Below are 12,401 nucleotides of genomic sequence, written 5' to 3'. Positions count from 1 at the left end.
TTGCTACTCATTTATCGACCTCGGAAGTATGAAAGGCTGAGTTGGGCTTGCTGGCATTCAAACCTGCGACCTGCAATCACACATATATCACAGCAGCGAGCGCTCAACCTGCTGAGCCATCTTACTGGCAGTTAAGCCATTACTAAAGTGGCAGTTTAGAAACCTGAATGCCGTAGTACACTGTCACTTAGTACATTTAACATGTAATAACAGGCATGCATATGAAGCACGAAGTACAGTAGACTACACTTCTGTCCTGATGACATACAGGGTGAAAAGTAGATTGCAAGGCAAAATCAAAGCTCATCATCACTGCTATAATGGCCTGGTCAAGAAGAGAAAAGAGACTAGAAAACCTCTGTGCCAGTAAATAAACAAAAAGAAGTACCTGTATAGTAATATGGACATGGAAATTAAAGGAATGGTTCGCCCAAAAATTTGTATTTCAAAAATAGATAGGCAATATAAAAAAAAACGATTGGCATTTTGTTTTCGAAGTCCCTATGTAAAATTTTGAGCAATTCAAGCTCAAAAGTGTGCAAAAGCAAGCACATGGGCGCATCCATTTTGTGAAATGGATGCCCGCCTGTGCTGGCTTTTGCTTTTGCGGCACTAATGAAGGAAAAGCCAGCCAGCTGTAGTAAACAAAAGCTACCACTGGGTGGCTTTTCCTTCATTGGTGCTGGGACTCGGAGGACGCGGACCAGAGACTACAGGCGGAAAAGCTGCAGCTGCATCTCGGTAAGTGCTATTTATTTTTTTAAAAAAATAAGCACTAGCTGCGTTTTCCTTTCTAAGTTTTCCGGGCTGGAGCAGCCCGGAAAACTTAGAAATTAAACCGCAGCTTTAAAAACGTTGGATTTATGTTTGCGGTCGCTTTTGAAGTGACCGCAAACATAAATACAACGTTATTGTGTTTGAAAACGCTGCGGTTTTTACTTTGAAAGAAAAACTGCAGCGTTTTCAAACACAACTGCGTTGTGTTTTTGCCTAAATCTGCTTTCCCATTTGGAGCTTTAGGCCCTAGAGCCCCAAATGGGAAAGCAGATTTAGGCAGAAACACTGCAGCATTCAGCATTGCGGAAAACAACCGCGTAGTGTTTCTGCCTAAATCTGCTTTCCCATTTGGGGCTCTAGGGCTCCCTGTGGGGAGCCCTAAAGCCCCAAATGAGAAAGCAGATTAAGGCAGAAACACTGCGGCATGTAAACACAACCGTGTTGTGTTTCTGCCTGCCTTTGCTTTCACTTTGGGTCTCCGGTGCTCTCCTGGGGGAGCACCGGAGACCCAAAGTGATAGCCACGGCAGCCAGAAACACAATGCAGTTGTGTTTGAAAACGCTGCGGTTTTTCTTTCTGAGTTTCTCAGGCTCCTCCGAGCCTGAGAAACTTAGAAAGAAAAACCGCAGCGTTTTCAAACACAACCGCGTTGTGTTTCTGCCTAAATCTGCTTTCCCATTTGGGGCTTTAGGGCTCCCCACGGGGAGCCCTAGAGCCCCAAATGGGAAAGCAGATTTAGGCAGAAACACTGCAGCATTTAGCATTTCCCATTTGGGGCTCTCACGCCCCCCGTGGGGAGCCCGAGAGCCCCAAATGGGAAATCAGCTGTAGGCAGAAACACTGCGGCATGTAAACACAACCGCGTTGTGTTTCTGCCTGCCTTTGCTTTCACTTTGGGTCTCCGGTGCTCCTCTGGGGGAGCACCGGAGACACAAAGTGATAGCCACGGCAGGCAGAAACACAGCGTGGTTGTGTTTGAAAATGCTGCGGTTTTTCTTTCTGAGTTTCTCAGGCTCCTCTGAGCCGGAGGAGCCTGAGAAACTAAGAAAGAAAAACCGCAGCGTTTTCAAACACAATAACGTTGTATTTATGTTTGCGGTCGCTTCAAAAGCTACCGCAAACATAAATACAACGTTTTTAAAGCTGCGGTTTTATTTCTAAGTTTTCCGGGCTCCTCCAGCCTAGTGTTTATTTTTATTAAAAAAATAGCACTTACCGAGATGCAGCTGCAGCTTTTCTGCCTGTAGTCTCCGGTCCCCGTCCTCCGCGTACAGCACCAATGAAGGAAAAGCCACCCAGTGGTAGCTTTTGTTTACTACAGCTGGCTGGCTTTTCCTTCATTAGTGCCGCAAAAGCCAAAGCGAGCACAGCGGGGGGCATCCATTTCACAAAATGGATGCCCCCATGTGCTATCTTTGAGCTTGAATTGCTCAAAAGTTTACATAGGGACTTCAAGAAAAAAAAAATGCCAATCGTTTTTTTTTTATATTGCCTATCTATTTTTGAAATAAAAAATTTTGGGAGAACCATTCCTTTAAAACTCTAAAATCCAACTACAAATCTTGGTGTATTAGCCATAGATTCATCCTATACCAGGGAGCTGCGGAATTCATGCTACTCTCCCTGACCAATAAGACCTTGGCAGAAACCTGGTCCCTTATAAGGGTGCTAAACCTGTCCCAAATGTCTCTGCAGGTGGAATGTGTACCGGAATCGGTTTGGTCTACATTCTTCGGCTCCTTGTTTGCCTCCCCCTGCGATATAGAAAAACACCAGATAACAACAACTCTCTCTTGGACCCTGCCAGACGATCTTGAAGATCTGATCATCTTAATCAAAGGTTTGAGTCCTTTGCGAGCCCCAGGACCTGATGGTCTATATAACATCATTCTAAGAGAAAATCCTGAGCAATGGGCATCAATACTTGAGCTGGTCCTTACTAATGTTCTCCTAACTAAAGTCATACTATCATGGAGGAAGGCACTTATAATTCCGATATTCAAAAATGGTAGCCACACTGATCCAAACAACTATAGGACGATAGCACTACTAGATGTGCTAGGGAAAATGTACTCAACCTTACTCCTGAAAAGGCTATCTATGTGGACGCAGACCAATGACCTGAATGACCATTTTCAGGCAGGCTTTGTCAAAGGCCTGGGAATTGTGCCACCAGCACATCTGATCAATCTACTGAAAGGCAAAACCACTGAGAACAACACCAAACTCCATCTGGCATTCGTGGGTTTTACCAAGGCCTTTGATAGCCTGAATAGGCAACTTCTTTGGGAGAAAATGTCAGAGAAATACTGTCTGCCCGACTTGTTGGAACAAATACAAGGTCTTTACACAAACATGACCATACGAATTTGCCTATCCTTGAAAGGCGACCTAACTGAAGAAATTCCAGCATATTGAGGAGTAAAACAGGGCTGTGCTCTGGCACCCGCATTCTATAATTTCTACATTTCCGATTTGGGGGACTTTATGAAAGTCTGCAGATGTTTTCCACCTAAAATGGGAGATGTGAGAATAACCCATCTACTATATGCGGATGATCTCGTACTACTAGATCACATTGCCGTAGGGCTACAAAGGCAATTAAATCACCTACATGAATACACAGAGGCAAACAACTTGGCGATCAATATCAATAAACTAAGATCCTTACGCTGAAAAAAGGCTGCATAGTGCATAAAGAAGCGGCAAAATGGTTTCTTAACCATTTAGAAATTGAACAAGTGACGCGCCTTAAATACCTGGGGATCTGGATCACAAGAAGTCCTACTGACACTAATTTCTTCGTATACCAAAAATTGAAAGCCGGCATGCTTGCTTGTCAGGCGAGTATACTGAAGAAAAAGTAATGGAAATGTACACTCAAGCCTTGATAAAAGTGATCAATAACGAACGCTTGACGACCGCCAATAAATATCTAAATGATTGGACTACTAAGTGCAACAACCTCCCAAATGAGATCAACTGTTCGATGGAAGAGCTCCTGTTAAACCCGGATAGGGTGAAAAGAAAATGTTATAAATGTGATTGGATACAGACTATGGATGATGTTGCTAAACTAAAATTACATACGCAATTAGCGACAGAATCAAGGAAACAAGGTGACCTACATCCTTAACTTTGGAAATGTCCAAACCCTAAAATACAGACAGCCTTCATGAGGATCCGATTTAATCTATGTAGATCCAATTAAATGATTGTAGCTAGATCCCAAGGAGATGTAATAAATCCTGGGTGTAGGTTTAGTAAAATTGGAACTCAAAGAAACTCTCTGTCATCTCTTCACTATCTGCTCAGCTTTTACCTCGAAGAGTACAGAATATTTTGGCCGTTTCATTGAGAAGTTTAGATCTTTGTCAACAGAAGCTTGGTGGCGCTGATTAATAGGAGGAACGCAAATGTCATTGTTAACTGCGTTGGTTCAATTTTATTGGAACATTCAAGAACCAGTGTTGTAAAAGCTGTTAAGTCTCATTTAATGACTGGATTAATGTAAAGGACTAAAAAGGAAAACAATGTTTTTTTAATTTAACCATGAGAGAATGGGAAACTGTTCTTTTTGCTAAAATGTTTTACTCAAACATAAATATGCCAATAAATAAATAAATAAAAACAGGAATGCATGAAGCACCTCTGGCTCTGTGAATTTTGGAAAATGTATTGTATGTCTTAAATATGTCTTTTTTTGTAAAAATCTACTTTTGATAAGAACAAACGTAAATGTAAACGTATATGTAAAAACTGTTTAATTTATCTAATGTGGGCCCCTCATATCAGCAGCATCACTTATCTAATGCCAGTACATTATTTACACTATTCTTTGGCGTACAATAGGCCCATCCGGCCTACAGTGTAGCACATACTACTCAACATCAACACATGATCGTCAACATAACTGCCCCAAAGCAAACACAGCTTTACCCAGTCACCAAAATATCCCTCAGCACAAAGTGTCAGCTTCCCAATTCCTCAATGAACCTCCATTGCCAGGTTTCATTTGGCAAATATGCTGTTCCGGGGTAGTTCTGCAACGGGGAGACAAGTTTCAAATGGATTGTAATCTTACAATGGAGCTAAGTGTCATTATTTTGATATGATATACATATGTTAACTCGTTTTTGTGATTTATAAAAAAGGATCTACAACTTCCTGCATACACTTGTTTGATTCAGTTGACAATGTCTGCAATTCCCCAGCAATGTATGCATTTCTATTTCCCAAAATGTCCTTGTAAACACACTTCGTGAGTTGCCACAAAGCGCCAGACCGAGCATGCCCTCCCAGTTTGCAGGCTGCCTCATTAAGGCCCATATTGTCAGTTTCAAGGCAGGTCTCAGTAGCTAAACATTGACAGGGTTCCTGGGGAGCTATTGATGCACATTACACACAACGCCATTTTGCACAACAACCCAAACAGTACACAATGACGGGTTCTACAATGCTTCAATATGGCAATATTGTTATCTTCTATAATTTAGGAGTAGGCACTTAATGCCATGTAATGCATGCCTTGCTAGTTTCTAAAAAGTCGAGATAAGTATACATTCTCAGCTTCCACAATTCTCAAGTAAATGCACATTCATACTGTGCACAATAATCCGTCAATGCACACATTTTTGTACATCATAACGGACAACAGAGATTGGCAATGTCCACAATGTCTTGGAAACCCCACATTGCCAGGTTTCATTGACCAAGAGACCATACATAAGCAATTTCCGCACATATAGGCAAACACACACTCAACCCGAGAGACATGCAGGCACTGGAACATAAGTACACACTTAAAAAAGACAGTATACCGTTGAAATTGCATATCCAAATACAGGTGCACACATATAAACATGCACAGAGACACTGGCACATTCATATGTAGACACACAGACACACGCGTGCTGAAATGCAAGTACAGTAACTAACGGTTTGGATCCTCACTGGTACAATGGGTCTTCACATCAAATGTGTGAATCCTTATGAGATTTTCACAAGTATAGAAATTCCAGACATGGGCGAGTGAGGGATGGCTGGTGTGTGTGTGGTGTGTGTCTGTTTGGTGTGTGTTGGGTGTATGTTAGGTGTGTTGTGTGTGTGGTGGTTGGGGTTTGGGTTGTGTGTGTGTATGTGTTGTGGGTGTGTGTGCGCCCTGGAGGCATCAACGTTTGGCTGACTCTCTTATGGTGCACAGGTGATGACTATTTAAGTAAGAATGTGTGTGCATTGGGGTGGAAGTGTAGCTCTGCATGTAGGAGGGGTGTGTGAGCTTTGATGTAGGTGCAATAATGATGAAAAGTGTTGTTAAGTATCTGCCTTGTAGTGCCTGGAGAACAACTGTGTAGACAACATCCAACAACTAAAATGCTGCCCTTCCATTGTACAAGTCAGGATATCAAATGCCTACCTAAAACTAAACTCCACAAATACAGAATGCGGCATTTTGAAAAGTTCCACGCAGCGCACCCAAGTACAAAGCAGGCTGAATCACTGTGTATCCCACTTATTGACTAATTCGCTTGGATACTAGATAGATACCCACCTCTACTTCAAGCCTCAAATCTACAAGAAAGCAGAACCAGCCTAATACCAGTTCACTCTTCTGGGCAAGATGAAGCCCTTCTTCACAGCACCAGACTTGAGATATTTAGTCTTCTGTTACTTCGATGCAGTCAACACCATCCTTGCAAGTGCCACATCCTCCAACTGGTCTCTGATTAAAAAAAAAAAAAGTTCCCCAACATAGAGCAGCCTGTTTCATCAAAAATGCAAAGCAATTTCACCATATCCCACCCAACCTCAAAGGAGTTGCAGTGGCTTCTCTTGCAAGCCAGCATCACATAAAAGGCAGTGGCAACGAATGCACCCTGCACCTCCAATCCTTGACTCTAGCTTGTGTTACATCTAGATAGAAACGTGAATGTTAGCGCCGCACTTAGATGAAACTGTGAATGATGACTAGTGCAACATCTTAATGGAATCATGATCACTAGCCTTCCTCGCATCTAGACGGAATATTGAAATTGGCAAGCGCCACACTCCGATGGAATGGTGAATGATGGCAAGCATCACACCTAGACATAATTGCAGGGACAGCAAGGCCAACTAAACAATCCACTAACAATTTCATCCCTCTGCATACACCCCTCAAACTCTAACCAAACACAACCACAAGCCTAAAACGCAGCAATCCGCACAAACTTCACTACACTGCAACAACAAAACAAACTGCACATAGACTTGCACAACAGCACACAACGACTTCCGACCGTAGAACACCCAAGCCCAGCCAATGGACCCACCGGGCTGAGGCTGCCAACAGCACATCACTGCTCTCTTGCACTTTTCTAGCTTATTCCCACTAACTCACCCCCCTCCTCTCCCTCTTTCAGAGCCGCCAGAGTGCCAGGGGACCACTCCGGTGGTGATAGTGCGCGGTATAAATATCCTTTAACATTAACATTAACTAAGTGGCCAAACAAAATCACTACCCTCAGAGGCAAAGACAACACAAGAAGCTAGAGAATCAGCCGGCGAGAAAACAACGCACGAACACAAGGCTGCAGGCTTGCTCTGGAAGAGTATATTGATGCACGGAAAGATGGGGGTCATTACGAGTTTGGAGGCAGCCATGGTGCTAATAGCACCATGGCTGCCTCCAAACCCGTGTCCGGGTCCGTGGTGTCAGAATGGGGACTTACCAGGACATTCCGACCTTGGCAGACCCGGTAAGTCCCCATTCTGAATATCATTTCCCATTCGAGCCCCCATAGGTCTCAATGAGAATGGGGAAGGAGCTAATAACGGGCCCACAAATAGCATGCCCGTTATTAGCTTCTTGGTCCCTTAGCGGGTGCAGCTAAGGGACCTTGGAATGCGGAGATAGGGGGTTAACGGCGCTGGCATCCTTACCGGTGCTTTTAACCCCCAACCGCCGTACTCGGAATGAGGCCCGATATCTCTGAAATGCACTTCAGGAAGGAACTGAAGACCCTACTCTTCAAAGTACATCCCGTCAACGTCCAATCAGAGGGCCCAGACTCCTACTCAGCCTCCTCCGCTCCCACCACTCTGGCTCAGTATTGCATTTCACCCGCTGTACTGTAGGGGAGGTTCACTCTCTAGTAAACCTTTGCATGTAGGCATATGAGTAAAGGAGTATGGCTGTCTGACGCTATGTTCATTGGTGGCTACATCGCCTTTCATGAAAATAGGGGTGTCCGCTTCTGTAGGGGCACATCATTGAGAGCCTTGTATCTCCTGAGGGTAGCAGGGGCTTGTTACAGTATCGGAGAGTTTTGTAAAGTGTGTCTGGCAATGCCACTAGCAGTCTTTGTGATCATGCCGACGAGTTTCTGCGCAGCAGCATTTTATGCACTTCTGCGCATCCCCGTGATGGTCTCGACATATCTGGTCTGTTGCCTCTTCTACGAGCTCACGAGACAGCGGCTGGCAGAAAAGCCAACAGACCAGAGACCATCACAGGGATGCGCAGAAGCCCGTAAAATGCTGCGGTGCAGATGCGCATCTGGAGAGTGCGACGCCTGGACAGGCCGACAGAGCAACAGAAGGTCCTCCAATACCAGACACAGAAGTGCTCACCAGCTAGTATGAGAATGAGGGCCCAGCAGAAGCTGGGTGCATAGCAGGACCGGCTTTAGGTCGGGGTGGGCAGGGCGACAGCCCAAGGTGCCACATTAGCCCCCTGCCACGCCAGCTCGGAAGAGTCTTTCAAAGGCGCCCCTGAGTTGGCATGGTGGGTGAAGGTATGGCAGGCGCCCTATTGTAATGCAATGCACCCGCTCTCCTGCTGGCCCTGTGTGTGTTTGCAGGAGAGCGGGTGCTTTTTATTACAATACAGCGTCTCTGTCAAACTGCGCTGTATTGAAATGCTTACCTCCACGCTCCTACATGCAGTGGGGAGTTAAGCGCTTCATTAAATAGAGCGCCGTTGCAGGTTTTGCAGCAGCAATCTATTTAGCTTTGGCAGCGCCTGGGCAGCGGCTGCCGTTGGAGGGGGCACCACATTTTGTTAACTCGCTCCTTGCGCTGCCAAAGCTAAGGCGACCACATCAGCAATATTAAGAGTAATGCAAAAGCGTGATGGCCAAGCCTGGAGAGCCAGTTATCACGCTGAGGAAACACATGAGAGGCAAAAAGCAAGATGCAGGGCAGAGCTTGTGCACCAACCCCAGCCACTGCAGCGCGAGAGAATGAGTGTGAGAAAGCATGGACATGACACATCCCGTGCCACGCGGAAGCCCACAAGCCAATGAGAAAGGGAATACCAGGGGCAAAAGTGCATGCTGGGACTTGGAGCGGCAGTTCCTAGAGAAGCTTGAGAGAATGAAGAAAGGCAATCATTGGTATGTAAATAATTGTTGTTCCATGTTGGAAATTGATCCTAGAAACCGAGCGAGCAAGCATAACACCAGAGAACTGCCGCATGTTTGTACCTGTGGCCATATTACCCAGAATCCTATTGAAAAGTGAACTTAGGAAGAGTGATTATATGACAGAATATGGGGACAAAGTTCCCCAAACGCCCTTTTTTGAAGGTACATTTGGAACGGTCATGAACTATTTTGTTGGAGAGCATTCATGTAAAAACCATTGGCACCTTGAAGAACATCAACAGACTTGTAAAAGAAATATGAAATTCACCCACAACTGAGGCTCGCAGTTGGCTCCTGTGGGCTGCCTTCCTCCCTATGCCTCGCATGGACCAATGGCTACCGTTACAAAGTCTCACTGATCTCTGCGGGTGACTTTCTTCAACTGGAGAGAGAGTGAGAGAGAGAGTGAGTGTGTGAGAGAGAGAGAGAGAGAGAAAGTGAGAGAGAGAGAGACAGAGAGAGAGACAGAGAGAGAGAGAGAGAGAACACGAGCGTATTTCATGCCACCCCTGCATAAATCAGTGCCCAGACCCATCCCGAGAGTGAGGACATGCATCACTGTCGGTAAAGAGTTCTAAAGCCGGGGTAAAAACAAGGGACTCTACAGGGTGTCCCTGAGTTTGTATCAGGCACTCGCTTGGATTGGAACATAACTGGTGCCATGCCTGTGATTGTAATGCACGCTTTGCTGCTTTGTATTCTTTCTAGAACCCGACATGAGCCATCCAATCAGCAGCCAGCCTCAGAGCTCGGGCTACAGCAGTCAGAGCAGCACGTGGAACACAGAGGTGATGGACTGCATGGACGACATGGGCATCTGTAAGTATCTCGCGCCCACTCTGCCAGGCTGCGGCACACACGGGCACTGAGACAGCCACACAAGCATTGACTCAGAACCCCCTACAGAGGCGGATGCACCTATGCAGACATACAACCCCCCACTCGTGCATCTGCATGTATGCAGGTGCTTGCGCTCGAGCTTCAGAGCACGCATTCACACAGAAACACATGCAAAAACACGTGTCCACGTGACCGCACATATGACCACAACGCCAATTGCACCTTGAAACATTTGTGTATAGGCGCGTTACAAATGCCTTATCATATCATATCATATCAATCGCACATTAACGCCTACTTTGGGAATTGTTGGGTAGTTTGTGAACACTTGAGAGTTTAAAAGTTGAATCATTTAACGTTCCAAATTAGCACAGAAAGTTGCCATAATTGTGAGGATTAAGAAGTGTATGTAATCGAAGATAAGAAGGTTGTTACTTGTATGAAATGACACACCCCAAAACGCATTGATGGCCTGGTTTATGTATGTTCTTTAATGTGATTTAGCTTATTCCAAACTTTTCACATAATAACAATTAATACAATTTCAACATATTACCAGAACACATTGTTGTATAAAGAAGAGTTGCTGACCATATATATATTTGTTTGTATATTTATTAGTATATACAAGATTGAGGTCCCCGGGTGGGTGCAACCTTTCTCAGTACTTTCTCATCATCGTATGATTCTGGAATCCAGGGATTCCAGAATCATACGACATCATGAGCACTCCATGAAACCAACAGAATGTTATATATATACAACTCCCCCTCCACAATTTAACAGATTAACAACTGGTAGAAACAACATATAATAACTGAAGAAACAAAATAATTATAAAGTAAACAAACTATGCAAAGGATATGTGTTGACGTCCACTTCTTCCATCTCATTAAAGAATGTAGAAATCATGTGCAGATTAGTAATACACAAAATCTTTTTTCAAGTTTTGTATAATTCTTCTGTTTTTTGATGACATGTTACTCCTCCCATCATTGTCTCTGAACTCTTTCATAAAATGTTCTTCTTCTGAAGGAATTCTTGCTCTCGATGATACTATGTCATCACAGGATGACTTCTTACCATCATCCAGAATCACAGACTTACTTGAACATCTCTCCACTCTTTGCAGAACCCTATACTTGGATTCTCCTTTGAACATTTTCCTTGGTTCCTAAACACAAACCCAATCTCCTTCTTTGATAATGCTCTCCTTCACATGCTTATTGTCATCATAATATCTCTTGTATTCAGTCTGTCTCTTCTTCACTTTTCTTATACTTTCTTCCATATTAATTTCTTTATTTATTTTAAAACTCGAACCAGGCAGGTCTTAATCTATTCGAAGCTGTTCTGCCCCTCATTAGCGTAAAAGGCTCTTCCTCCGTGACTGAGTGCGGGGTAACTCTATAAGTATTCAATGCTTCCTTTAAAGTTTCTTTCCATGACAAGTTATTGACAATTGCTAATTGAATTATGCTCTTTATAAATCCATTCATTCTTTCGACTAGTCCATTTGCCATCATTGGATGATATAAAGCCGTTGTTTTATGTTCAATGGCTCTTTCTCTCATGAATTTCTGTACCTCTAAAGACATGAATTGGGCTCTGTTATCAGATAGCATTTCTTGAGGATCACCTTCCCTATTGAACATTTCTTCTAAGAATTTCACTACTTTAATAGCAGTAACAGTCTCCTCCACTACACCCCACTCTACCCATTTAGATGTATAATCCATCAAAACTATGATATACACTTTTTGTGGCCCCAATATTTCAAATGGTCCTGTTATATCAATAGCTAATTTGGTCCATATCGTTTTGGGAACTTCAACATGTTGCAATGGTGTAGGCAGTGTTTTCTTTCCTTTATCGCTGATGGCACATGCTGTGCAATTTTTCACCAATTGTTCCACATATCAGGCCACCAATATACTTCTCTTACTCTCCTTTTTGTAAGGCTTCTTCCCACATGTCGTTCATGAGCAATGACCATTATTTTCTCTCTCATTGAAATCGGCAGAATAATTCGATCTCCTCTGTATATACATGTATCATCGCAAGAGATCTCATCCTTTATTTTATCCCACATCTTAATATTCTGGTCAACATCCTTCCAATCACTTCTGATTGCTCTTTTCAAATGTCCTTGTTCAATATCTTCATCTATTGCTTTGCCCAATTCTCCTTTTGAAAAGCTTGGATTTATTTGTGCTATCACACACTCTGTGGCTTGTTCCTTCATAGATTCATCATTTTGTACATTGTCTTCATCACAATTCCAAGGTAACCTCGATAGACAGTCTGCCACAACATTATATCTTCCTGGTGTGTACTTAACTGTAACATGATACTGCATAATATCTAAAGTCCACCTCT

At 43.7% G+C, this 12,401-nt stretch overlaps 1 protein-coding gene across 2 annotated transcripts in view; it reads left to right on the top strand.

The window, feature by feature from the left end:
• LOC138531124 (cornifelin homolog) overlaps positions 1-12,401 on the top strand; it is a 106,700-nt gene that overhangs the window by 38,837 nt on the left and 55,462 nt on the right. For both annotated transcript variants that reach the window (XM_069640967.1, XM_069640966.1), the window contains one exon: positions 9,891-10,001. In XM_069640967.1, coding sequence (XP_069497068.1) covers positions 9,899-10,001 — 103 coding nt within the window. In that variant the 5' untranslated portion in view covers positions 9,891-9,898. The remainder of the gene's footprint in view (positions 1-9,890; positions 10,002-12,401) is intronic.

Source organism: Ambystoma mexicanum, chromosome 1q (assembly GCF_040938575.1).
Source record: "Ambystoma mexicanum isolate Mex_15411 chromosome 1q, UKY_AmexF1_1, whole genome shotgun sequence".
NCBI classification, from domain to species: domain Eukaryota; kingdom Metazoa; phylum Chordata; class Amphibia; order Caudata; family Ambystomatidae; genus Ambystoma; species Ambystoma mexicanum.
The sequence above is the reverse complement of the archived record's forward strand: the minus strand, read 5'-3'. Positions and strand labels throughout refer to the sequence as shown.